Source organism: Solea senegalensis, linkage group LG14 (assembly GCF_019176455.1).
Source record: "Solea senegalensis isolate Sse05_10M linkage group LG14, IFAPA_SoseM_1, whole genome shotgun sequence".
In the NCBI taxonomy this organism is placed as follows: Eukaryota; Metazoa; Chordata; class Actinopteri; order Pleuronectiformes; family Soleidae; genus Solea; species Solea senegalensis.
Genome location: NC_058034.1, coordinates 8,187,176 through 8,214,648, shown reverse-complemented (window position 1 = coordinate 8,214,648; position 27,473 = coordinate 8,187,176). Strand labels below are relative to the sequence as shown.

General features: G+C 40.6%; 1 protein-coding gene across 3 annotated transcripts in view; it reads left to right on the top strand.

Moving 5' to 3' along the window:
• The window catches only part of LOC122780514 (unconventional myosin-IXb), a 51,013-nt gene that overhangs the window by 17,333 nt on the left and 6,207 nt on the right, over positions 1 to 27,473 (top strand). For all 3 annotated transcript variants that reach the window (XM_044043508.1, XM_044043507.1, XM_044043509.1), the window contains exons 2-31: positions 767 to 985; positions 1,525 to 1,744; positions 2,031 to 2,540; positions 10,914 to 11,008; positions 14,329 to 14,391; positions 15,543 to 15,642; positions 16,328 to 16,428; positions 16,781 to 16,910; positions 17,006 to 17,095; positions 17,420 to 17,536; positions 17,705 to 17,839; positions 18,176 to 18,297; positions 18,452 to 18,593; positions 18,756 to 18,951; positions 19,401 to 19,476; positions 19,946 to 20,038; positions 21,295 to 21,408; positions 22,126 to 22,165; positions 22,326 to 22,448; positions 22,554 to 22,634; positions 22,808 to 22,918; positions 23,227 to 23,352; positions 23,467 to 23,616; positions 23,915 to 24,075; positions 24,224 to 25,414; positions 25,822 to 25,897; positions 26,029 to 26,147; positions 26,466 to 26,584; positions 27,048 to 27,241; positions 27,335 to 27,442. In XM_044043508.1, coding sequence (XP_043899443.1) covers positions 828 to 985; positions 1,525 to 1,744; positions 2,031 to 2,540; positions 10,914 to 11,008; positions 14,329 to 14,391; positions 15,543 to 15,642; positions 16,328 to 16,428; positions 16,781 to 16,910; positions 17,006 to 17,095; positions 17,420 to 17,536; positions 17,705 to 17,839; positions 18,176 to 18,297; positions 18,452 to 18,593; positions 18,756 to 18,951; positions 19,401 to 19,476; positions 19,946 to 20,038; positions 21,295 to 21,408; positions 22,126 to 22,165; positions 22,326 to 22,448; positions 22,554 to 22,634; positions 22,808 to 22,918; positions 23,227 to 23,352; positions 23,467 to 23,616; positions 23,915 to 24,075; positions 24,224 to 25,414; positions 25,822 to 25,897; positions 26,029 to 26,147; positions 26,466 to 26,584; positions 27,048 to 27,241; positions 27,335 to 27,442 — 5,061 coding nt within the window. In that variant the 5' untranslated portion in view covers positions 767 to 827. The remainder of the gene's footprint in view (positions 1 to 766; positions 986 to 1,524; positions 1,745 to 2,030; positions 2,541 to 10,913; positions 11,009 to 14,328; positions 14,392 to 15,542; positions 15,643 to 16,327; positions 16,429 to 16,780; positions 16,911 to 17,005; positions 17,096 to 17,419; positions 17,537 to 17,704; positions 17,840 to 18,175; positions 18,298 to 18,451; positions 18,594 to 18,755; positions 18,952 to 19,400; positions 19,477 to 19,945; positions 20,039 to 21,294; positions 21,409 to 22,125; positions 22,166 to 22,325; positions 22,449 to 22,553; positions 22,635 to 22,807; positions 22,919 to 23,226; positions 23,353 to 23,466; positions 23,617 to 23,914; positions 24,076 to 24,223; positions 25,415 to 25,821; positions 25,898 to 26,028; positions 26,148 to 26,465; positions 26,585 to 27,047; positions 27,242 to 27,334; positions 27,443 to 27,473) is intronic.

The window sequence follows — 27,473 nt, the reverse complement described above, 5'->3', positions numbered from 1 at the left end:
GGTCAGACAGCACAACATTTCAGTGCAGGTCAAAGGTTATTGTATCCATTGTGTGTGTTCTTACAGTTTACTTACAGTTTCTGGTTTCTATTTTTTTCCTCTATAAGTAGTTCTGAAATATTTATTTTGGTGATTTTATATGTTTTTATGTGAGTACACTAATGCTCACATAGCCCAGCTTCCCATGGTTTTAACATACTTTACGATAAACCAGTAGTTACAAGAAAAACATGCTTAGACAGGAACCCAATGTGATAGGACACTGACCTCACAAATGATCTGTTCCTTATTTATAAGGCCTGTGTCCTATTATACTATTATATTTTCGTAGGCCTTTTGTTACAGTGTAATAAGAGATGCGTCTCTGTAGGAGAGTTGCACAATGTGTAGCAGAGCCTGAAAAAATCTGTGGGTCTGATTCCAAGTGAGAGTTTCCCATTTGGTATGAGACTTTGTTTGAAAGTCTACTATTTTGTTTGCATTTTAGATGGCTCTTCAGAGCTGCAATGACATGTTGTTTAGACAGTTTAGAAGGCTGCAATGGTTTATATTGGAAATTGTTCACTATGTGAGCTTTTCTACTGTGCTTCTACTGGCACTATAGCCATGCTGTGTGTTTAGTGGAATAGTATTGATGATAATAATTTTTTCTGACTTTTTCCCCCTTTTTTTGCAGTTAAAATCTGACTTGTAGGAGTGGTTATAAAGATCTTTATAATAAAACATACAAACAACTGTCATTCTTTAATCAATCTTATATTTTCAGGTGCTGTCTGGTGACGGAAGCAGTGGGTGCGGCATGCTGAGGCCACTCCCCCTGGCTCAGGATGAGTGTCAGAGATGGCGCTGCCACCATGGCAACGAATGCAGGTGGAGGAAAAGGGGGAGGTGGGCCAGATAACTCTACTGAAAATGATGGTCGCTCATACCAACTCCAGATCTACCCACGGCTAGCTGCCCATCCCTCCACCTGCTGCAACCTTAGGTCAGTATTCCAGAGTGCTATTGCTCAAGCATGTAAAAATTTAAATTTTAACTCTGAAAACGTTCAGAAAGCTTGTTTATTTTTAAAGTATAGTGTCTGACATATAATGGTTAGACTGTTACAAACAGTTCTTCGCTCACCCCTCTCTTTTACAATCGTGTCAGGGAACTACTGTGGAAATTGTTCTTTGTTTGTGTCGTAAGCTTCTACTTCAAAACGCTAAATGCTCACTGTCTGCTTTGTCCATTTGAGCTGCTTTGGAAACATGGCTTTGCATAACCATAAACCAAAGCTCTTGCCTAAAGTACATTTAAGGCTTATTCCAAGGCTACAAAAATCAAGCAATTTTTACTTTTTGTAAATTATACACTGACACAAACATACTAATATGTAGTATATTTGATTCTCTGCCAATAAACCTCCTAAATGTTACACACTGGACTTTTACATTTCTACATCTGAATGAATTTCAATGAATAAAGGAACTACTGTAAGATGGTATTGATCAGACATTGTAAATGCTTCTTTTTACACAACAGAGTGCAGAAGGATGCAACCGCAGCTTCTGTGATCTCGGATGCTGCCACGGCACTGGGGCTGGACCCTGGCCGTCTGTATGTTCTGGCGGAGGTGAAAGAATGCGGTGGAGAAGAGTGGGTGCTGGAAGCTGGAGACCAGCCAGTACAAAGGTTTCTGCTGTGGCCACGGAAAGCCCAGGAGGAACATCCTCGAAGCTTTGGCTTTTACTTCTTACTACAGGTAGCGTTGATAGCAAACACTTCACTTTGCTTATTTTCACATCACTTTGCTTCAATTTGACAATGGAGATGGAAAGGTCCTCCCACCCTTACATTGTGTTCTTCAGCGCTAGGTAGCATGTTCAAAGTTACTGACTGGGAAACACCAAAACAATTATAATTTGAATCATCTAAAATACTTATGTCTTCACATTCCAGAAAACCATCCAGAATATTTTTCTATCTGAAGCTCTGATTGTTTTAAAACAGTTTTACAACCTGTTTTTCTTTTCTGATCTGTGTTCCAGGAAAGGAATCATGATGGTTCCATCCAGTATGTCCACCTCCCACCTGTGTCCAAGGAGCAGGAAGCGCAGCAGTTAGCCGCTAGAGGCTTCCTTCCACCTCCCCAGGATGACTTTGCAGACCTCTGTAACCTCCCTGTCCTCAATGAGGACAGGATATTAAATAATCTGCGCACACGTTTTTACAAGAAAAAGATCTACACCTATGCAGGCAGTATCCTCATCGCTATCAACCCCTTCAAGTTTCTGCCTATCTACAACCCTAAGTATGTCAAGATGTATGAAAACCACCAGCTGGGGAAACTGGAGCCTCATATTTTCGCTATCGCCGATGTAGCTTACTATGCCATGCTCAGGAAGAGGGTCAACCAGTGCATCGTCATCTCTGGGGAAAGTGGTTCGGGCAAGACTCAGAGTACCAACTTTCTGATCCACTGTTTGACTGCGCTCAGCCAGAAGGGTTATGCGAGCGGCGTGGAGAGGACTATACTAGGTGCTGGACCAGTCTTGGAGGTAAGATGTGCAATTAAAGATTGATTCAAATCTGTGGTATGACATGTTGTATCTGTCTCTTATAAAAGCACAGCCAAATAACAATACAAAGAAAGAAGATGAAACAAGTCAACTCCTCTGAGCTTTATTTGTCTCATTGGTTACATGGACATTGTTACGTATCAAGTGTGAAATAGCTATTCATGTTTAAGCTATTGTTTGTATGAGTCATGCTTAATTTATTTTCTGCTATTGCTTCAGTCACGTGTTAAAATGCATTACTGTTCAGATTTGGTCATATTTAACAGTCACTGCTATTTACTGTAGCAGAGATGTCTTGAAAAACACACACACACACACACAAACAACGGCACAGGATGTAAAGCATACAGAGTTGATATATTTTGAGATAATTTTTTTACGGAACAGCATTTGCAAACATGCAGTATGAAATTACCAGAATTTATCCTTAATAAGCACATATATATTTCTAGGCTGTGACTCAATTGCACTAAATGTGCTAAATGTGGCATAGGTTAGTCAGAGTACAGTGTAAAAAGCTTTAACACAAAGACTGTGCTTTACTCAGAAAGAAGAAATGAAAAAGAGGATGGGAAGTTGCACCATTAACCCTTTCATGTGGCCTCTTGCCTTTGAAATTGCTGTGGGATGTTTTTGTGGGAAATTTGTACAAACAGTGATATTTTTTTAATCACTGTGCTGATCTTTGTCTTTTTTGTCTTAATGACAATTTCTGGGTTCTCCTTTACCCTTTTTAAAAACTGAACAACTTGAATTTCAGCGACAGCTGCTGTTGGTCTAAAGCTTGTGCTTCTTTGTTGTCATTTTGGTTAGGTAGACTGTGCTTCACTTCCTGCTTTCTCCTCTGATAAAAAGATGCTTGTCCTAACTTGCTCACTGCAACGAGTGGCAGGGCAGATTAAACAAAGCTACAGCCAAACTGAAACACAACTTTGTGCAGTAGTGCAGTTGCTAATTGGAAAAAAATTGATCAGTATACAAGTATTTATCAGGCAAGATATTGATTGGTCTATTGATAGAGTGGTGCAGATAGTTTTCTTTGCTTAGTTGTCTGTTTCACTACAGTGAGTAAGGTGTTGTCTCCTAATCAGCCCCCATCAGAATAAATAAATAAATAAATTGAAGTGAACCAGATATTTTCCTAAAACATTCAATTATGATGAAAAAATGTCTGCATCTTCATTAAAAAGAATCTGATGTATTATATAGTGTTGTGGTTTGTGAAGCTTACAGTACAGTTTGTTGCAGATTATTTAGCTACTTCCTGTTCTCTTATATCTCTCTCATAAGATCTAAACAAATATGTGGCATTGTCTGTCTTTGGTGACGATACTCTGACTGCCATTCTCGTTTAACTAGAAATAGTTGCGTCATGAATGGTAAGTCATTACGCCCTGTGAATTTAGTTGTATTCAGTTACATTACGTTACGTCACGTTCAGCTACATAGCAAAAAACAGAGTAACTTTGTTTTGTTTATTTCTTTCCTCTGTAATGAGAAACATGGTCTCTACTTTCACATGTGGAAGAATTTACCTCTGGCCTGACCTCCGGCAGTTATTTCCCCCCCCCCCACACACTCTTGTATGGAACAGTCCATTGTGAGTGTGGTTCAACGCTGTACTCAGCAGGCCTCTCATCACTGGAAAGTTAACTCAATTTATAATGCAAATCGTCCATATTGTGTATTATTAGACTGCTCTGTAAGCATAATATTGTGTCTCTCTGTGTGATTGTGTGTAGTATAGTGTACTGGGTGGCATGTAAGTGTGTAAGTTTGGGTCATATTATGGTTTTTACAGTGTCTCCTGTTAGCGATGTAATCTAAATCTGTCTGTTTGTGATTTAACCGATTAGAGATGGAAAAAGATCAAATTATGTTCTCTCTGTTGCAGCAAATTTTTCCCAAAGCAATGTAGACAAAAAGCAGAAAGCCGTGTTCTTAATTAAGCTTTAAATGGCCATCCCTGGAGTGGAGAAGTAGTTACTTTCGGCTGATCTGGAAGTAAACCTTCACACATTTTCTGTTTTATTTCACAGTGAATGTGACTAAAAATAGACATTTAAGCCACATAGTGGAAATGTTTTATTATTTTTTCCAAGTAATTTGAAAATACTACTCAGTCACTCACTCACTCACAGATCAGCTTTCACGTATATGTGTATAAACACATATATGGAAAGCACTGGTCCCTTGATGGGTGTCAGTCTGTCACAGTCGTTGGTTCTGGGTGGCTGATGGAGGGAAGAACGGGGAGGTGATTGTGAGATTTTCCTCTACATCAGCAGAGTTTTTGTCCCTTTGGCAGACACACTGCCACTCTGTCTTTCACTTCTTGTGTGTCTGTGTGTTTGTGCGTGTGTGTGTGTGTAGCTGTGGTTGCAAGGGCAGACAGGGAGACGAGTTTGGTCTCTGCTGGTCAGTGAAGGAAATGGAGACGGGATTCCATGTGTGACCAGTCTGTCAATTATTGTGGTTATTGAACAGCTGTACAACTCTCCTTTGATCGTTGCAGCATCCAAACCTGAATTTTGTTCACTTTACGTGTGAGCATTAGTTGAGGATGTGTGCTTTTTGTACACTATTATGTGTAATTTGGTAACCACCCCCAGTGTCTGCAGCACACTCATAAGATGGTTGACATGAAACAAAACTTGCTTTACAGAGGAAGCAATAACTTCTCTGGAATTATGTTCCCTGCAGCTTCTCTCTACACAGATTGTCTACCTCTGGTAATTCCTTCCTGACAATTTCCACTGACGCCATTATATGTAGAGTGTAGAATTCTATTTTTAGACTGTTTTATTGAAACCAAGCAACTTTACTTTGAGAAAAGGGCTTTACTTTGTTTTCTTGTCATGGAAACTGATCTGATTACGGTGGTGGAAAAATGCAGAGTGTGTGTGTGTGTGTGCATGTGTGCACATACATGTGTGTGTCAAGCTATAGGGGAGGTCTTCAGGCCTGGGTCACATTTTGAGGAGATGAGATCATGATTTGTGGTGCCAAACTCAGGCTGTGGGCTGTGTGCTGCTGGCAGATTGAATAGCCCCAACCTGAAACCATCCGGGAAAGCCTCTGTCCTACTTAAATACATTGCTGTAGTTAAAAAAAAAACAAAAAAAAAATTGCTCCTCCAGCTTACAAGTGAGTAGTTCACTTGTAAACTGGTCCAACTGGTTTAACCTCTTTTTTATGGTTCTGTTGACGTCTTTTCCTTTGCCAGGTTGTGAAGTTTATTTATTCTTTATGTCAGCAGCAACGTCCTCTGTAACAGAGAGTTGAAAGAATACAATATGACAGGAAATATTAAGTTGAGTCAATAGTTGGTAAATATGCAGCAAGCTTTACTTCCCTAGTGTAGTCATAGGAACATGTTTAAACCAATATTTCCTTTCCTTTCAAATGTTTGTTTCAAGTATACAATATTTTGTCCTCTCAAACCTGAAGTTGTAAAATGAGCAACTTTGTAACTGCTGGAGTGGAGAAAAGAGTGGAAATAAACCGGATAGCATAAAAAAAATCCCTTATTATTTTTCAAATTCTACATAGTGACATTATTGGAAAAAAAAAGTTGTGGGCGTGATTTATTGCAGGAGTAATGTATTGGTCTCGTTCATGTCATCATCAGAACGTAACCAATCCAGCTAGCTCACTGGGGATAAAATTGACTTGATTTAGTGATTCATAATTCTCAAAAAAGCAAAATTGACTATGAGTATGACCTAATGCTAACTTGAAAAAATGTTTTTTGCCAGACATCTCTGACCACGCCTTTGTTTCTTGCTCACAGTAAAAACATTTGGTGTAAGGTATGATATAAGTGATGGGTTGGGTTTTTTTTTGTCCCTCTTGGCTATGCAGTGTTATTCATTTAATTGCTAAGGAGAAATGCATGCTGTTATAGGCAAATATAGCCAAAAGTTATATGCGCAGTAACAAATTGGACTATAAATTGTATAGTGAGTCTGATGTTTGGATTTGACTAACTTCACTGTTCTTATCATAAACAAATTAATGTATCTCTTTTTTACTTTATATTACAATTGAAAACAAGATATGCCATCACTAGATTGTATTCATTAAATGATCAATCATTGAGCTAAGAATACTTAATAATCATTTAACAAGCTGGTAAGCCGCTCTTGCTAATGTCCCAGTCATCTCCATGCCACTGTGTCTCACTCTTTCAGACAGGAAGCTCCTATTATCCGGAACCCTCTTTAACAGGAAGTGACTACGACACAGGAAGTAACAGCAGAAGTTCTCCTTACTGCCACAAGCTCAGAGCCTTTAAGGGTGTGGATAGACTAAAGTATTGTATTGTTGTTCAGGAAGTGCAGAGGAGTAGCTGACCATTCTGTCTGCTGATCCATTGTTATGGGTTGTACCTCTTTATTCCTCAGCTATATTTGGTCAGGCTGGGTGGCATTGTGTATGAGTCTGGGAAAAGATGGCATTACCAGGGAGTACAGTTGCTGCATCACGTGTCTTTCATCACACATACACAAAGTTATTACTGTAATCATATCATTCAGAATCACATTAAAGGGTAGGACATGCTGTTCCTAACAGGCTGTTCCCTAAAGCTTGCATGTAGCAGCATGCTGCAGGCCACTTCAGGGTCTAATAATGGTACTGTGACCACACCACAAGCTGAAGTTTGATGTGGTACCCATCTAGACATGGGTGGAGCACTTTAAAATGGCTTCAATCTGGTAAAACACCATGCCACAGGAGGAGCAAAGCTGATGACTGAAAAACTAATCTTAACCATTCCTTTTTCCATGCTTCTAACATGTCCCCTGTCCTGCTTGCATTGGTTGGCCGTATGACATGCTGGCACATAGCATGTATATTAGTCATTGGAGGATGGACTTTTTTATTACTCAGATTAGGAATATATGGGCTGTTTCATCCCTTAGTTTTAAACAACTAAAATAAAACTGTCGATGCAAGGTTTGCAGGTTGTATTTAAACAGAATATTAGGTAAATCATTTAAAACTACCACCATTTTATTTCCACTCTGCTTTCATCAAGCAGAAGATTGTTGCCATTGTGCTTGATTTACTGCTACATACTGTAGCTGTCTTGTGACACTCAGCAGAATTTGTCTTTGCTGTCCTTGTATTTGTAAATGTATGAATTGTTTAGCTCTGCAGCAAATGTTTGGCTTAAGTACAATTTCTGTTTTAAACACAAAGATGTTCAGTTTGACAGGGTGGGTTGTAGAGAAAGGGGCATTTGTGATATTTGAACAAGCAACATTGCTTGATAATCTGTTCTTAATGAAGTCTTTACATATTAGATTTTACCATATGAAAATCGAATCCAAATTATCACACATTTCACAGTGAGCGTACTGCCGTATCATTCTGTTCAAACGTTTTAGAAATATTAGAAAAATCATGCAGTACATTCATGATGTATTTCAATATTACCACATTTATTGAAGCATTCACTGTTTCTGAATCTACACACCAGCCCCTTTTAAGCACCATTGATGTCATTAGTATAACTCAAAGAATCAATTCTTTGTCAACAATCAAGGCGAGTCAAGCTCAAGGGGTTAAAGTGTAGTTGATGGAATATCTTGGTGGCTTGAAGCATGGCCAAGTATAGAAGAGGAACTGTGTAGAGACGTGGTTGCATTTAATCACTGTCAATATCATGTGATGTCACCAAAGCATTTTTTCACATTCAACAACAACAACATCGACAACAACAAAGATTGGGGATTATTTTTTTACTAAATGCCATCGATTCTTCATTAAAGCCATGATTTATTAAATAGTTCATTACTCAGCTATGTAACGCAGCAGTAATTAAGGTATAGAGTATATTTTTGGTTCTGAGGAACATATAGTAGTGGGTATGATCAGTTTTGTTTGAGGCCGGTCATTGTCCTTTGTGAATGTGGGAACAGTTTTTTGGCAGTTGGGCTATTTAGAGTCCTTTTGTGAGTGTATCTATGCTGTAGTGAGGTGTCAGTGTCAAGGCCTTGGCAGAGACTGTGGAAAAGTTTAACTGAACCACTACTTGGAAGCACTGCCTCCATGTTGTAGCACCGAGACTGAGTCCCAAGAACAGGCTGTAGGAGTTTGGACACAAAAAGGTGTTCCTGAATGTATTCTCTGGAATCGCATCATGTTGTGTGCACTGTTTAAACTGTTCCATCCCTATATTGTGTTTGATCATGTGCAAGTTTAATACTACCCCTAAAAGTATATAATTTACATATTATCACCTCTGCTTCACTTGCTTGTTGAGACAAATGGCTCATAAATTGCACTGTTCTAGCAACACTCCCCTAGTTCAGTGTGTTTGTGTGAGAGGGGAAGAGATACCGCTCACCACAGCAAGGAATAAGTTAAAGCACTAGTGACACTATGAGATGTCACTAGATGTCTGTATGCATTCCCACAGCATGCACTCAATGCAGATTGCTGAACCACGCCAGCTTTTTTGTTTTTTGCTATTGTCTCCCCCCTCCTTCTCTAAATCTCACTCTCCCTTCCGCCTTTCTCCTCCTGTAGAGAACCCATATTTCGTAAGAATACAGATTAGACCACGTTTTCCCTGTTCACAGTTTGGCAAGCTGACGTTCACTTCCTCATACCTGCTGAGCCTTCCAGACAATTGGGACACTTGTTAATGGGCATGTTCGAATATGAATGATGCTGTGACATGTTTAACATTCCCTCCATGCTGCAGTGGCCTGGGCTTCGCAGAGATTTCCCAGGGTTGTGTGCCGTTTTTGCAATGTGTATGGAGTGGGCTTGATCAGAATGGTAGTGCCCGTAGCATTGAGCAGTGAGACACTTTTTTGTATCAACATCAAAACACATTAAACAGACCCCCAATCTTGGAGCAGTACTTTGTAAGCACAGGCAATATTTCAAATAAATTAATAGTTTTACACCATAAATATTGACACAATACTACACATACACATTCAAACCGAAGATTAATAGGATTCACATGCAAAACATACAGTCAAAGAGATCATTAGAAAGTGAGCTCTTGGTTTGGTGCCTTGTCTGAGCAAGTCCATGTCAACTGAAGAAGAGTAATGCTGGTCGCTGATAAGAAAAAACTGATTGTCTCTGACATCAACAACAAGTCCTGCATCACAAGAGCTAAACGCACATATTGGCTTGAGAAATATAGGTTACTGTCAAATGGTATTAGTGCAAATGAGTAAAAAGTAAAAAATCCTCAAGTAATTTAAAAGCATAATACAAACCGGGTGTGCTAGAGCAGAGGAAATGAAAAGTAGGTCAACAATCCGTTCTAAGGAATCTCAATCAGCCCCTGTTGGAGTGTGGCTTTGTTTGTGCCCCCAAACTAATCATCCCCAGCACCACTGTATCAAATTTACCCTGCAACTGCTTTTGAAAACACAGTGTTGCTCCTATTTAGAATGCATTGAATCAACTTCCCCTGCAGTGGCCTTTTGTTGAGTGTGTGTGTGTGTGTGTGTATATATCTGTCTATCTGTAACCATGGGAGCATGTGCATCATGAAGGAAAAAAGAAGGCTATTCAGTGGCTGTGTCAGTGCAATAAACAGGGCCCCTCACCAAGGCCTGGTTGCTGCAGGCTACTGCTGGCCTGCGGATAAACTGGTGCTCTCCGTTTCTGTTGCTGCTCTGACACTGCGCCACTGAATGGCTGTCCTAACCTCATTTATCATCACTGACCGGTGCTCTCTCACTCTCTTTCGCTCTCTCTTTTACACACATGCAAACATAGAGAGAGAGAGAGAGGTAACAAGAGAGTGAAGGCAAAAGGTCTTAAATGAAGAAAAAAGGCAGGACTGAAAAGAGGGAGATGGATGGGAAGAGAGTGAGAGGAGGGCAAGAGGGGACAACGAGTTGCAGATGCTCACCCCTCTTAAGACCCCCACGCACACGCACACACATGCACAGCAAGAGTCCCACCCCCTTCTGTGGTCTCAGCTGCTGTTAAAAAATGAGATCCAACCCCTGGACTATCCAGTTTCTTTGTTGCTGCGGTAATTTGTTGCTGTTGTTGACTTCCCTGAAGGTCACCAGTATAGATCTGGTGACTGAAAGAGCTATTTCATCTTTGCTACTGCACTACCATACAAGGTCCAAGACTTGGGTGTTTTCACAGTTTGGTGTCAAAACCTAAACAGGTCAAACCTTTAAGGGTTTCATTTGATGCTCCCATCAGTTTGTCTAGCACCATCTTAAACTGAGTCATACATCTTTGTGAAATGTGGTGATACTGAATTAATCTGGTACAGTTGTTAATTTGGTATTGCACTGTGTGATTTTTATCCCTTTAAACTCAGCCTGTGTCTCTGTGCTCTGTTGTCTTATCCAGGCCTTTGGGAATGCCAAGACAGCCCACAACAACAACTCCAGCCGTTTTGGTAAATTTATCCAGGTGAATTATCTGGAGAGTGGAGTGGTCAGAGGGTGAGTAATTAACACTGTCTGCACATGTGAACGACTGTTTGTGTAACATCCTTCAAGGATGTCGTAAGTGGTCTGCATTTATAAACCACTGTTTTGTCTTGATGATATTTTTAAAAGTGCTTTACACTACACTTTCATAAGCTGCTGTCCAGGGACACCTCGGCACGTAGATGAGAGGAGATGGGGATTTAATCCAATTTGAAGTCTCCATGCACTGAATGTTGTCTCTAAAATTTTGTTCTGTAACCTCTTCCTCTCTTGGTCACATCAGGGTCTTGCATCTCTATGTCTTCCTCTTGCTATTTTTGTGGCAGGTCATGTGGTTCCTCCTCTGCAGTGTTTGAATGTGTGTCTTTGTACTGAAACTTTCAACCACTAGTATGTCCTTCCTTTTTCTCAGCAGTCAAACTCTGGTTAGGAGCTGCATCAAAGTGGTCAGCTGTGTCACTTCCTCGTTTCCACATTAGGAGTGGGGAACAGCTGCTTAGTATTGTGTCCTAAAACACAACACAGTTAAAATGGACGCAAAGGCATGCAAAGACAATACAGTATATTATTTGGACTATAGAGTGATATGATTCACAGCTGTATATGCGAAATAGTCATTCAATAAGTCAAATAAAAATAAATAAAAAGTAATGAAATGACTTTGAAACCTATAAATGCCTATAGTGACAGCTGCTAAGCTGCACAGTAAATGGGCATCTCCAACCTGATTATCCCCTGATGGCACTTCTCATTGTGCTCTATTGAATTTCTTATCCTGAGAAGGGTTTGTAATCCAATCATGAGATTTGATTTTATGTGGCTGGAGCTTTTCTGTGTTACAAAGTCGGGCTGGCCTGAATGCCATTTTTGTTTCTTTAAAAACATCCGTGAAAATGATCTTTGAGCTTCACCTGAAAAGACATGTCTTAATCCTATCACGTCACTGTCCGAATGACAGTACTAGTACGTAAAGGGACTGACGGGTGATGCAGAATCTAAAATTAGATTACCTTGTCTGAGTATAACCATCAATCTTGATCCATAATAAAAATGTTGGATTATTTTATTTAGACATAGTTGTTTGTACATTGTTTGAGTATGAGTTCACTGGTATCGTTGGCTTGTCAAGAAATGCACATTAGACATATATTTTATGACAGTTTTAACAAACGATACTTTGTGTTACCAACTGTGGGGGGACCCCGAAAGCAAATCCTACATTGAGTTATGTTAAAAAACTTTGGAACCCCTGAATTAAGCTGCTTTCAGTCCCACTCTGAAAGCATCTCTGGCTCTTACACATGCATTCATACAGGCAGCTCACTAGCCTGCAGGCTGTATGTGGGAACAAAAACGTCAGGAGAAGTCACTTTGGACACTCTTGAGATTCTCCTGCCAACTCACTAGTCTAATCTGTGAACCATGTGTGGGTGAGTACAATGCAAGAAAGCTGCAGGAGAAACTCTGAATAATTCAAACCAGGTGCACCTGGCTCACCTGGATCCTCAGGATATTTTCCTGCTGTTGTGAACACGTGTCACCCAGACAGTGCCCTGCCGTGTTTCACATATGTGATTGGCAATCTCCGGAGAACATCCGGACCCAATTTTTATATTATCTGAACATGGCTTCAGAAATGGGCAAACTAAATGCAACTAAAAATTGAAGCAGGCGTCTCAAACTTAAATGACCTGGAGGCCACTGAGCATCTAGTCTAGTCGAGTGGGCTGGTCAATTGAACTACAGTCAGTATTCCAACATGATATTGCAATAACAATATTTGCCACAATATTTACATTTAACAATGTATTCTTCACAAAAAATGTGTGACATAGAGAAATAAATAATTATAAGTTGATATCAGTTAGAGGGCCACATTAAATGGGTCGGCGGGCTGCATGTGACCAACAGGCCGGGAGTGTTGGTAAAGCCTTCAGAACATCAGTATTCAGAGGACCCTGTTCTGTTGACTTAACAAAGGCAGCCGTCTATCTTTCCATCTCCAATGGCAGCTATTCAGACAGTCAATAGAGGTGATCAACAAAAGGGAGGCTGCTATTCCTCTCTTCTGTGTTTTCTGGGCGAACCCACTCACTGACAGACGGGATGTTTTTTATGCTCTCGCTCTCTCACACATGGCGTCTTAAACTCTGTGCGACTAATCCTTCCTCACTGGGATCTGAGCAAAATGGAGCAGGACAGTTGAAAGCAACAGTCATTATAGTGTGGAGGATGTGTAAAGAGGAGCTGGTGTGTGAGTGAGTCTAAAAGCAAATGTAGACTTTAGGTTTGTGTTTTTAGTTCTCAGGTCAGCCCATGTGTACAGAAAAACAATAGACCACACTTTTTGGTTGCTATCACACTCACGTATTGTCGGCTGTGATGGCTCTTCATATTCGTTCATCAACCATACTTTCACAATCTCCTGAGACAAACGCATGTATACAACATATCATTTATATGTGTAATTTGTTCCCTGTACAAAAATATCATGGATATATACAGTGGTTTAAGTGACTAGTTTGGTAAAACTTCTACCAAGCAATACACGTTGACATGGATGATGTGTCATGGATGTGTTGTGTTTCAGTCTGTTTTTCAGGACATGCCACAAGTCTGTGTCCTGCCAAAAGCTAAATGGACCACAAATCATGAATTTTAATCTTAATTAAAAAACTAAGAGGTTATGTCATATTTGTATGTCTATACTTGAGGCATCAGCATAGCAAATGGACACCAGTGTTTCTCACAGCACAGAACTATTTTTGGTGTATCATGACAACTGGCGTCAGCGTTGTTTATGCCTGGTTGTAGAAAAAAAAGAAACTCTGACTTATAAAATCTGATTTAGACAACTTTATGACCTTGGCCTGGTCGAGTGGGTAAATACCACTGCTTTTAAAAGGGCATATCTCATGACTGTGTTCACATCCTCTGAAATTGTACCTCTACTCCTGCAGCAGCCATTCACTGTAACCCTCCCCATGTTTGCACTACACTGGAGTAAAATAAATGAACTCTGTAATAGTGTGGGTATTTGTCGTGTGTGATGTGCTATGCAATGAATCTCAAGGTGTCTCAATGCTTTGTACACAAACTTTGATTACTTTGACAATATTCTCTCAATTCACCTTATGCTCCTCCCCTCATTTTTTTTTTATCATAAACCTTCATATGACCTGAAAGTACACACGCACATGCCCACTCAGTACACAGAGAGAGATAGACAAAGCTAAGTGAACTTGCAAAATTATGAGGATGAATCATTTAATACCGTCTTCCTTTTTCTTGTACCCTTCCCTCCCCTCCCATGTCTTTCTTTCTTCTTTTAGGGCTGTGGTGGAGAAGTATCTCCTGGAGAAGTCACGTCTGGTCTCCAGAGAGAAGAACGAGAGGTGAGGCAGGGTCTTGACCTCTCAACCTCACTGACCTTCATGAGGCCCTCTGTACAAACATGGGGAGTTTCTCCCGAGAGCCTCTGTTGGTTGGATTTGAAGTTAACTGTTCAGTCTTTACCCTTGAATCAATTTCATTGGTCACCCTTTATCGTTTAAATGGAATAAACCTTTTTTTCCTAATGTCCATAAAAGTGTTGGACATTCAGGATTTCTACACTTTGAATTAAATATTGAGATATGACTTTGACTTTACTACCATTAGTTGTGTCCATAATAAACTCAATGTGTTTCCACACTTTGTAGAACGTCTTCTATTAATGTAGAAGTCAATGTAATTTGTTTTTTCCTGATTTTAACATGCTTAGCGAGTCCACTTTGTGCTTGTTATATATTAACTGTTGCACTGTCATCACTGACTCTTCTGTCGTATTGCTCAAGCCACTGTTACTCACAGTGACACTGACTCAACTCACACATACAAAGTCTACTTGTGTCTATAACTTTTTTTTTTAAAGATTTTTATTCCCTCTTACTTCACCCTGACTTAAACTTAGCTTATCTATTCAAAACAGATGCAACAAGGTCATAGCCACAAAGAGGTTGTCCTTCAGCTTTTACTGATACAGGAAGGGGGGGGGGCTTTCTGACATGATTCATGTTTAAGTTTTTTGAGAGAACACTGACACAGCTCAAGAAACACTCAAAAGGGTTGGTGGATGCTTTGCATTAAAACATACTCTGCTGTGTTAGCAGTGTCACTATTGAGCAGTTTCCTGTATAGATATCCCCAATTTGATTTGGAAAATATATTCACCTTTCACAGACAAACCCATCTCCAATGTGTCCAGGCAACTAACCGTGAACCTTTAATAACCAAGCCTACAGTCACTGTTGACAGAGGCTCTCTCCTGTCTAGTCAGGGAGTCTACTGTATTATGTCACTGTTTCATAGTAATAACTGTGGAAAATCCTAACTGTGGGCTGTTGTTTGTCCACCTACCTGCTTATTGATAGCTTAAGTGGAAAACTGATAGAGCCCAGTCTTCCTTCTATTAGCGTAATACAAAGTGTTGACTTCCAGGTTTGGCTCAAACATGGTGGACATTAGCACCATGTGTCCAATGATTCTTCATGTTGTTTTTTTCCAGAAACTACCACGTGTTTTACTACCTGTTGTTGGGAGCTTCAGAGGAGGAGAGGAAGGCGTTTAAGTTGTTGCCACCTGAAGAATACTTCTACCTCAAGCAGGTACACAACAGCCCCATCACATCCGGTTCTTTACACTGTCTACATTTTGTGAAAAATCATACTACTTTTCAACACTGCTAATGAACAATGAACAGTTGTTATTCTCTTAGTACATTTACATGCACATACATGTTGAGCTACAGTCGTGTTTCTGGTTGACACGTTACAGACCAGAACATCTTTATCTTGTGGTGGCTAGTTGGTATCATCTTGAGCACCATCCCATGTCTTTCTGAAATAACTGTTGACCCATGTGCAGAGGACATTGACCAGTTTGGGTCTAGATGAACAACAGTAGTTTGATCCGCAACCACATTATCTGAAAGTGTTAATCCAAGAGATTTTGATAAATTATATTTAGTACAATTTCTACTAAAAGTTTTAGTCTAAAATAACTGTGTAGACTAAGACAGTTTTTTCTGTCGTCATGTAAATGTCCTAACTGTTAATGTGACTGGTATTCATAGAGTGTGAATAAGCTTCGCTCCCTGCTGACTGCACACATGTGAATTGCATGTTAATCAAGTCTTCTTTGTTCTCTCACTCATTGAAATTCCCCATGGATTCTCACTCACTTTTTCATTCACCTTTGTTCTTTTACCTGTTCATCTTTGCATTTGATCATTTGGCTTTCATTTTATGATCGTGACAGACGACCCACTAACTATTTGCCTTTTACTTGCAGCAAAACTTTAAGATTGAAGATGAGGAAGATCTGTGTCATGACTTTGAAAGACTGCAGCAGGCGATGGAGATGGTTGGCTTTCTTCCTGCCACCAAGAAACAGTAAGTGGATATGGAATGTAGGTAGCCTAATATTTGTTTAGATCTGGAAAATACATAAATATTTTCCATGTAGTCCTGGAACCAAAACAATATGGAGTCATATCATCAAATATACAGTTTACAGATAGCATAACAAAGAGGCCTTTTAGCATTTCATCAAACAATAGCTGTGTCTTAAGTAACTAATGTAGAAGTTTACTGGAGACTGTATGTAGACAATGCTTCTATTCATTTCGACCATAACCAGATGACTAAGAGCAGCAGTGTGTAGAATAGTTATTGCATGTGTCATATGACTGTGTTGTTGTTGCTGCTACTTTCAGTTCATCAATTTTTTTTGTTTGTTTTGCAGGATCTTTTCTGTCCTCTCGGCCATCTTGTATTTGGGCAACGTGACCTACACAAAGAGGTCAAATGGCCGTGACGAGGGGTTGGATGTGGGACCCCCAGAGGTCCTGACTACACTCTCTGACCTACTGAAGGTGACAGATTTGTGCACATCTTTGCAACTCTGTACTTAACTCTCTATGAGTTCTGTGTGTGACAGTCTGAAGTAACCTGTGGATGTGTCTCTAAGGTTAAAGAGGAGCTCCTGGTTGAGGCGCTGACAAAGAGGAAAACCGTGACTGTGAATGACAAGCTGATTCTCTCTTACAGCCAATCTGAGGTAGACACCACTCTCTGCAACTTGTCATTATTATAATACAGTCCAAGTGTACACTAATTGTGACCTGCCACTTCCTTGTGCCCTTTTGTTTCTTTTTTTTTTATTCCACTTCCTTATGCCTTTTTGTTTCTTTGTTTTTATTGATACTGAACCAACTGTTCAATATTCACATTTTAACCATTTTTAACCTCTTTATTTTTTATCCACTGTCTACATTTTTTGTATTGTAGTATTTCATCTATGTGTCAAACTGTACCTATGCTTCTTTTCTGTTCAATCAAGTTTTTAATCACAGTTTGCCATATCTCCTCATTCTCTCATCAGGCTGTCACAGCCAGAGACTCCATGGCCAAATCTCTGTACAGTGCCTTGTTCGACTGGATCGTCCTACGCATCAATCATGCACTGCTTAACAAGAAAGACATGGAGGAATCTATCCCAGTGAGTCACATGTACTTTCACACAGACACAAAATAAAATATGCACATGTTAAAACACATACATACAAATACAAAAATGATTTTCTTCAGGTTAATGACATAGAAGTTTTACATTGCCGCTCCTGCTTCTCACTGCTGTATGATTGGTGTTCATGGTCCTGTTTTCCAGTGCTTGTCCATTGGTGTCCTGGATATTTTTGGCTTTGAAGACTTTGCAACAAACAGCTTTGAGCAGTTCTGCATCAACTACGCAAACGAGCAGTTGCAGTTTTACTTCAACCATCACATCTTTAATCTGGAACAGGTAAGCAATTTTGTTTGTTTCCTATATACTAAACTAATTCCACGTGGCACACTGAACTAGACACTACCAGCTGTCCTCACTGCTCTATTGTAAAAATGACATGCCAATTCACTCTGGTTTTTCTTACCTGTCAGAGTGCTGGGTTATGTTATGAATAAGAATCAAAGAATTATCTTAATATTTATTTAGTCTTGACCTGAAACATGGTATACTTCTCCATCTTAACTTTTTCTTTTTAGATTTTAGATTCTTTATTTTGTTAAACAAGTCATGATAACAGATTGTTATGAAAAATGTCAAACATGACACTGAAAGGTTTTGTCTTGCCTCTTACAGGAGGAATACCAAGCAGAGGGGATCACTTGGCACAACATCCACTATACAAACAATGTGGGCTGCATCCATCTCATCAGCAAGAAGCCTACTGGCCTGCTGTACCTGCTGGATGAGGAGAGCAAGTAAGACACAGCTGCACATAATTTGCTTCTTCATTCATATCTCGTGTATGTGATGTGTGTATGAGTTAAGTCTGTTGTGATTTAGTTGAAGTTGTTCATTTATCTGTATTTTGTTCCCCTGTTTTTCTTTCTTATTTCTGTGACTGCTCTCCAGCTTTCCCCACGCCACAGATGAGACTTTATTAGCCAAATTCAAGCAGCAGCACCAGGGCAACAAATACTTCGTCCCCACACCAGTCATGGAGCCTGCCTTTGTCATTCGCCACTTTGCGGGGAAAGTCAAATATCAAATCAAGGTAATCAGTGAGATACACAGGTGACGCGACTTTTGCTGATTTAATTAAATTCAAAAAGTATACATCAAGTGAGGTGAAAATATTACCTACATCATTTGTTTTGTGTTTTGATTTTGGCTCTTGTGATTTTCTTGATTTATTTTATTTTTTCTACCTCAACAGGATTTCCGGGAAAAGAACACAGACCACATGCGTCCTGACATTGTGGCATTGTTGCGGAGCAGTGATCGTGCATATGTCCGGCAACTCATCGGCATGGATCCAGTGGCCATGTTTCGCTGGGGCATCCTCCGTGCCACTATCAGAGGCATTGCTGCTTTCAATGAGGCTGGCCGTTCCTGGGCTGCCAAAACGTCAGGTACATCAGAATTGTAAAGCTGTCAGTTTTAGTTTCCTCGAATTATATTTTTGCCTTCTACCATAATATAGTTTATATATATCTACTGTATAACTATATATCTGATAAAAATAAAATAAAAACTCACCACCTCTGACTACTTTGGTCTCTCTGCTTCCTGATAAGCCTTTCAGGTTGGCACACAGAAGAAAATGGAGTTCAGAAATGTGATTATTTGGGAGATTTGGACATTTTTTCTCCAACTTTCAATCCTCTAGACTATTTTTGTCCTCTCAGACATAGACCAATGATGTAGGAGCCTTTTTATTGTGGATTAACAAGATTAAGTTCAGACAAACAGCAAATACAACTGCTGCAGTCATGTGCCTCTGATCAATCTCAGAGAGCCTGATTATGATTAATATGCTGTTTCAGTTGTTGTAATGCGTTGTGTTTGTTTATGTTTGTAGGTGTTGTCCGTCCAGTCTCCAGAACTCCTTTAGGAGAGCTTCAACGGTCCAATGCCCCAATAGAAAGAATGTACAAGTAAGTAGCCACATGATGGTCTTGGTCTTGGTCTTGGTCGTGGTCGTCTTACTGTCAGGTCTGTTTTCTTTGGAGGAATCAGTTAGTTATAGTACTGCAGAGAATGAGCAGACTTTTATGAAACACAGATGTATTATTAAAATAGGAAGAAATAAATATTCAGCCTTTGTGGGGTTGATAAACTACACCCTTTCCAGATTGGTGGTCCTTGTTGATGGTGAGGGGAATGTTTAAAACGGTTGGGGATCTGTGGATCCCTTCATATTTTCTGGTACTAAATGAGATGAGGAAGGACAATGTCAGACAAACACCTGCTGTCCATCTGAGTTGCTCTATCTTAAGTGAACTGAGAAATTAAATTTTGGTGTCACATTGACTGGCAAATCCTCCATCACCTCATCTCAGACCCATATCCTTTCCACCCTTTGGTGACTCCAGTGTGTGCGGTTTTCTCCTCTCCCATCCACAGACGAGCGTCTATGCTCGATTTCTACTTTGATCACTCAGAGGAGCGCCCTCTAGAGGCCTTTGAAGACATCTTTGCTAGCTATGAGAATAAGAAGTAAGTGAATTTGGTGGACAGGAAAAAGGAATGAAGACATGAGGCCAAGTAGGAAGGAAATATGCTTACATTTGGGTAAACTGTATTCTGCCCTCTGCAAAAAACTTTGAAACTTTAATTAGCTAATAAATATGATTCAATTGATTTCTTTAAAGAAAGAATTGGTACACTATTATAACATATTCCATAGTTGCCCTTCACCTTGATTTCCCTCTCTTACTTCACTGCAGCCCACACATTTTTCAATATTGGTGTCTCTCCTTGTTCAGACTAATACACACATATTTTATATATATATATATATATCTTATTATTCAACGCCTGTTTAAATAAACAAAGAGAATTGGAAAACAACAAATTGAAATTGTTAGTTCACAAGACTTTAGGGGAATATTTTTGGATTGTCAAGCCCTCCGAACCTTGACTTTCTACATCCTGTTTTCGGATCTGAAATTGCTGGGTTGTGCTTTGTAGACAGAACATTTTCTGTTAATCTTTTAACCTTTAAGTAAATCCAGTCCCTTCCAGATCTGCAAAGACTGAGGTGTAGAGGTCAGGTTCTCTGTGGTCCATTCACTGTATATGTTCCTTCACTGCTTGCCTCCTCTGTTTTCATGACCCTTCATGGTAAGTAAGGAAATTGCATGGAAAAGCTCTTGGACACAGAGAAACCTCCAAATTAACATAATCAGGCTCTGTGTCCAGGGTAACACCAGTTTAAATTCAAGGACCATAATTCCAAAATCCTCACCAGTAACAATTTACAGTCACACAACCAGTAAAAGCCCCAGCATGGAAACAATAGTAAATCACATAAACTCCAACTAAGCTCTGCATGTTAACTACCTCAGTGGCAGGGATATGGGTGTGAATATAACCCAAAATGCCCCCGCGGGTCTGTGTGTGTGCGTCTTTTTTTCTGTTTTTAAAAGGGATCTAGCAGCATGGTTGGGTGGTCAACAAAAAAACATGAATAATGAGATACATTTTCTGGGTTATTGTTCATGGACGAACAGACACTGAAAGCTGAAGTTCCTCTTAATACCCGACCCCCAGCTATCCTGTGTACGTTCCTATCTTGGGTAACTGCGGTGGTGTGTCCTAACCGTGTTCTATCAATCCCTGCTTTTATGGGTTTCTTTCTCCCGTTCCTTTATTTTTGTCATTTTTTCCCCCAATCTTTCTCCTGCTTTCCCCCTCCTTTTCCTTTCTCTCCTGCCCCTTCCACGCTGGGTGTATGCGCGTGGTGTGATCAGAGACATGCATGCAGAGATCATCAGCTCCATTAAGAACTTGCAGCTGGATGGTGAGGACCCCCGCAAGCTGTTGCAGTCCTGGGGTCGCCTCCGCTTCCCGCGTCACGTCCTCCAGTGAGTCTGCAGACAGGCCTGGCATCAGCTCTTCTCCAGATCAAACCAGTCTAGTTGGCTCTGGCAGAACATGCTTCTGTCCCACCTGGATAGTAACAGTTGTCACATTTATAACCACTTTTCTAAATGGATCATCTCATGTGATCTTCACTTCTAAAGCACTCCTGCTTCTTTATTAAACATTACATGAGTACCTCTGTTATGTTGATAGTATTTAGTTTTCTTGAAGGCTTAAAGCTGAAATGCCTTGAATACTTAACTGCTGCATGAACATCATCAGACAACTGTGGTGGCATGTGAGGTCTTTCCGATAATCTTGTGAAAATATGTGGCAGCAGCATTGTAGTAGTTCGGCTGTCTGACATATAGCAGCACAGGGGACATGAACATGAGTCCTGCCCTTTATGTGTTAATGACATCAAGGGTGCATGACTCTCTGTATGGTGAGTATGGTGATTGTTTAGATTTTTAACTTTCGTCTCCTTAATCCTCTTTCCATTGTCATTGTTCTGTCATTCATGCCGTGCCTCTACTCGTTATTCATTCCACTTTCCAGGTTCCTCTCTTGATCACTGACTGACAGCATGAGAAGGTTGCCCGTCCATACTAACCCAGTTTCGCACACTAGATCCACTACTGTATCCCATCTCTTGCCGCAGCTTTTAATGTCTCCCTTCATCTAATTCACCTGCTTTTTTTTCTCTCTTTTTTCCTTAGGAAAAACAAAAACGCCAAACAGAAGCAGGTCATCCCCAAGGTAAACCGAAGTAAACACACCAAGCGACCGATAAACAGGAAATGCTGCTCCAGTCACATGAAGCAAATATTATGAACTTATTTTATTAGTTTTCCATCATTGTGTTGTAATCATTATGAGTGTGTGTAGGAAATTAATTCACTCTCTTACTGCTGTGCAGAGTTTGCTGGATTCTCGGTCCCTGAAATATATTGTGAGCCTGACGCTGCACGATCGCACTACAAAGTCTCTGCTGCACCTGCACAAGAAGAAGAAGACGCCTAGCATCAGCGCCCAGTTCCAGGTAAACTCTCACAACAGTATCTACATTGTACACAACAACTTGGCATTGCACCCTCCAGCAGCAGTTCCTGACCATTGATGCAAACCCTACTTCTCCTTCTACTAGACTTCTCTGACCAAACTCTTGGAGACTTTGAACAGGGCAGAGCCTTTTTTCATCCGGTGCATCCGCTCAAATGCTGAAAAGGTACAACTTTGTCATGACTTTTGGTCTTCAATATCTTCTTTTCTCTTGACTATACATGTATTTAATGTAATGTCGTACTAAATCTTTGATCCATCAAAAAGGTGAACATTGTTTTAATGGTGAATATTGTTGTCTAAATGGTGTCTAACCGTGTGCTTTATACACATGAGCAGAAGGAGATGTATCTGGATGAGGCCTTGGTGGTCCAGCAACTACGATACACAGGAATGCTGGAAACTGTTCGTATAAGGAGGTCAGGCTATGGAGCCAAGTACACATTCCAGGTACTGCAGAGTTTCTCCTCTTTTAGGAAAATCCTTGTGAAAATAACGCACCACCATGCACTGGAGATGTATTTACTTTGATGGTGAATAGAAGTGAATGCAATGATCTGTGCATGTTATAGTTTTTAAGATTTGTAGATAAGCATCATGTTGTTGTTTTGTTGTGTTTTAATGATAAATAAAACCTGTACACTAGTAAAATATGTACTGTTAAATAATGGACATTATGTTTTAATTGTCCATTACTACCACATACATTGATCCTCTGTTTAACTGTAATTTATCATGTATTTCCTTTGTCCCGGCAGGAATTCATTGAGCAGTTCAGAGTTTTGTTGCCAAAGAGTGTGACTGCCTGTAAAGTGGACATCTCAGCTCTGCTTGAAAAGAAGATGGGCCTGGACCACACCACGTATCAGATAGGCAAAACTAAGGTTCAAGAATAAACACTGTTTTCTTTCAGTTCATCAATTGAATTAATTGTCTCCATTTATTTCTGTATAGCTCTGCAAGTCTTTCATAAAAATGTTGGGATGTTTCTCTTACAGGTGTTCTTGAAGGAGCTGGAGCGACAGCAGCTGCAGGACACGCTGCACAAGGATGTAATGCACAAGATCATTTTCCTTCAGCGTTGGTTCAGAGCTCGTCTCCAAAGGAGGGAGTTTTTGGACATGAGACAAGCAGCCATCGTGATCCAGGTACAAGACAGTTGCAACATTTTAAGGTCCAGTGCGTAATAATTAGTGACATCTAAGGGTATGTCCTCCACTCAACCCTTTCCCAAGTCTGTGAAATATGTATGGTGGCCTTTGCATACCTGGAAGGATGTCGTTCTTATTTTGTATAGTAAGCATCCACTTCAAAAAGCATGGTTTGTCTGTTTGGGCGGCTGTAGAAAAATGGCAGCACAATATGGCTGCCTCCGTAAAGTAAAAGCCAAAATTACATAGTTCACCAAAAGCAGGTATGTAATGTGTTCCCTCACTTCTCTTTTAGCGATCATGGCGCAGATACTGTAAAGAGGAGCAGAGGCAGCGTGCAGCAACTTTAGTCCAGGCGGTGTGGAAAGGGCACAGACAGCGAGTAGAGTACCACAGCCAAAAACAGGGCGCTACCAAAATACAAGCCCTAGTCAGAGGCCATTCAGCACGCAGGAGGTAAGAACATAGACAAAATCAGTGACACAGTTTTTGTCTCTATAGCTGGTTGTGTTTGATAGCATGATATTACAAATATGGTCTACATTAATTTGGCGGGAGCCCTAATAGACATGATGTTGACATATTTATGTTTTATGTTTTGCAGGTGTCAGTCCATGCGTGAGGAGAAACAGAGAAAGGAAGAAGAGGAAAAAGAAGCTGAGAGGAGGGCAGAAGAAGAAGAAAGGAGGAGGAGGGAAGAGGAGGAAGAGGCAAGGAGAAAATTGGAAGAGGAGGAGGAAGAAAGGAGGATGCTGGAAGAAGAAGCCAGGAGAAAGGAGGAAGAGGAGGAAGCAAAGAGGAGAGCAGAGGAGGAAGAGGCAGCTAGGAAAGCAGAGGACGCACAGAAAAAGAGAGAAGAGGAGGAGAAACAACTGGCAAAAGAGCCTCAAACAAGAGAGGATCCTGACATAGAGCTGGTTATGGAAGAGATGCTGGATGAGAACATCTCTGGACAGGAGACTGAGGAAGAGAGGGGAGAGGAGGACCTAGAGGCTAAATCAAGCTCGCATACAGAGGAGGAGGAGGAGGAGGAGGAACAGGATGAAGAGCTGGAGGATGAGGAGTTACATTTGGAGAGCAATGGTACTGTGGCTGAGGCTGGTCCCCAGCTGGATGAGACACAAGAGAAAGAGCAGGATTTGGAGAGTCAAACACTAGGACCCGGTTCACACTCTGATGCAGTGACCTCCAACGCACTTACATCCACATCTCCATCAGATGAACAGGCTCACAGCACTACCTCCATACCTTCCAATGCTGAACAAGACAGAGTACGACCTCCACTTACTCTTAGTAAGAGCCAGTCATCCCGGAGCCAGGAGAAGAGGGAGCAAAGGAGACAAAGAGGACTGGAACACAATCAGAGAGAGACTGATCGAGCCGCCTCTTCCTCCATCTCCTCAGCCGCCAGCAAAGACCAAATCTCCCGGCCGAAGAGCAGAAGCCTGGAGATCTCTAAGCCTAAAGAGCATTCAGATAGCAAAGAGCTGGACCAGTACACTTTTGTGGCCTGGAAGATGAAGGAAGAAAAGGGCGGGAAGAAGGAGACAAAGACTTCGCCACCTGCTGCTTCAGGTCTTGTTCGTCCATCTACGTTGTCCCTAAGGCCTGCCGACTCTATACCTGAGAAAAATGGCCTGGGGGATGGAGCAGGAGCAGTAAACCTGCATCGCCGTCCTGGAGCAATCAAAGAGAAGCCAGAGAAATGGAAGGGGAGGAGGAGGAGTGAAGGAGAAAACTCTGAGAACACCAGCCCTCCATCTCACAACTTGGATGAGAGGAGGAAAAAAACACTGTACGTCTTCTGTAGCAGTCATGTTCTCTACCCTTCTGTTAGCGGACAATTCTAGTGATAATCTTTTCAATCTTTAAACAAGTCCCAAAATAATTAATTGATCCTAATAATGACTATCCTGAAGGTTTTTTTTCTCTGATGTTGTTAAAAAACAATTTAAACACATAAACAGCAGGTCAACCAAATTTACATCTGGAAATATTCCCAACACATACACCATATTGTTTGTTTTGCTAAAAAATTACAGTTTCCTGTTTAAATATAGCTTCAAGAAAATCAGCAGATGGCAAATAATACAATATTACCAATCGTGTGTGTGCGTGTGTGTGTATTGGTGTGTAGCTTTTGTGAGAAAACCCATCTAGTGTCGGTGTGTGTGTTTTCATTAATTGATTGTCTGTCTGCAGGAGTGAAATGGCCTCATCATCAGTAGACAGTTTGTCTCCAGGCTTTGAAGGAGCTGGCACTGCATCACCCAGAGATGTACTTTATACTTTGATCTATTTTCATGCAAATGTCTTGTGTGCTATTGAGAACTTGAAAATGCAAATATTCCACCAAACTTTCTCAAACCTGTGCACTCATTAACTACATTTTCTTTTTCCGATTTGCAGATTCTTTCTCCCTCAGAAGGACATGTCGATGGATCCAGACGGAGCTCCTTTAGAAAGAAGCAGCAAGATGGTTCTGGTCAACAAGATTCAGCCCACGCTTACCCATCCACACCAGACAGGTAACAAACACACTGGTGTATTCTGAACTGGCTTATTTTATACACACAGGTTTGGTGTTTGTGTGTGCGCAAGAGTGACAGAGAAGAGCTGAGTTCTGGGCTCTCCTTGTGCTGAAAAAAAGGTTTAATGGTTAGAGAATGGAAAATGTCAAAGGTGGCACAATAGAAACTGATCTGCTGTTAGAAATTAAGGAGATGTGAGAAACAATATTGTGAATCTTCACTTCCATTGACAACATCTCCTTAATAATCACACAGTGGTTTTGTTTAACAGGTCTTATGAATATTCTTCCAAGCTTGTGTTTCCATGCCCTGCAGGTCGGTCGGTTTCTTCAGCAAGATTTTGAAGAAACGACCCCACAAAGAGGCTCAGACGCCAGACAACGGAGAACTGACACTTGCTCAGATTCTCAGTGAATTACCAACAGGAGGGGAAGGTAAATAATATAAACAGTGGCCAGAGATTGTCAAGTCACCGAAAACTAATAGAAAGTATTTTTGGAGTATATTTTATGAAAAAACTGCTCAAGTGTTTATATTTTATCATCAAGAGAAATTATATTGTGTCAATTCTGGGACTAAATATGTTAATTAATAATTTACACTAAAGCTGTTAGACCAGTGCAGTTCACTGCTTTTTCACCTCATGACGTGAAACATGGAAAGAAAACACAGGTGTATTATCATCTACCATTCCCAGGCCTTGACTAATCCTGCCGTTTGCTTTCTGAGAAAATACTGACCCGTGCAGGATCATGCTCAGTAATAACAAAATGACTCTACTTTGGGTTTAGCGGTATGAGTTCAATTTGTGAAGTGAGATGAAGAAATAGTCCATGTATCATTTGTCCACCTTTTCCCAGGTAGACAGTTTTCATTAAAACAAGTTCTTCTTCTCAGCCCCATCAGGTGGACATGCTTCCCGGCCTCTCCCCCAGCCACATGGCGACCGTGCTGGTAAAGGTTTTAGTCGCAACCCTTCGATAAAGATCAGCCGCGCCACTCGTGTCTCGGAGCAGTGGAACGCCTCACTAGACCGTGAAATCACCAACGCAAATGAGCTGCGTCACCTCGACGAGTTTCTGGGCAACCAAGTAAATGAAAATTAACTATAAGTTAAGCTATTGTAAGAAACTATTTTAATTTATTTAACCACAAAAATATTTTTTGTTTGCGTATCTCTTTAGGTCAATGATTTCCGCTCCAGGGGGAAGCCGCTGTCAGCCACAGAGACCATCTTTGTCACAGCCACCATGCAGTTCAGAGAGAATATCAAAGCCATGTATTCCCTCACAGTAAGTTTGTCTGCAAGCACATAACCCATAC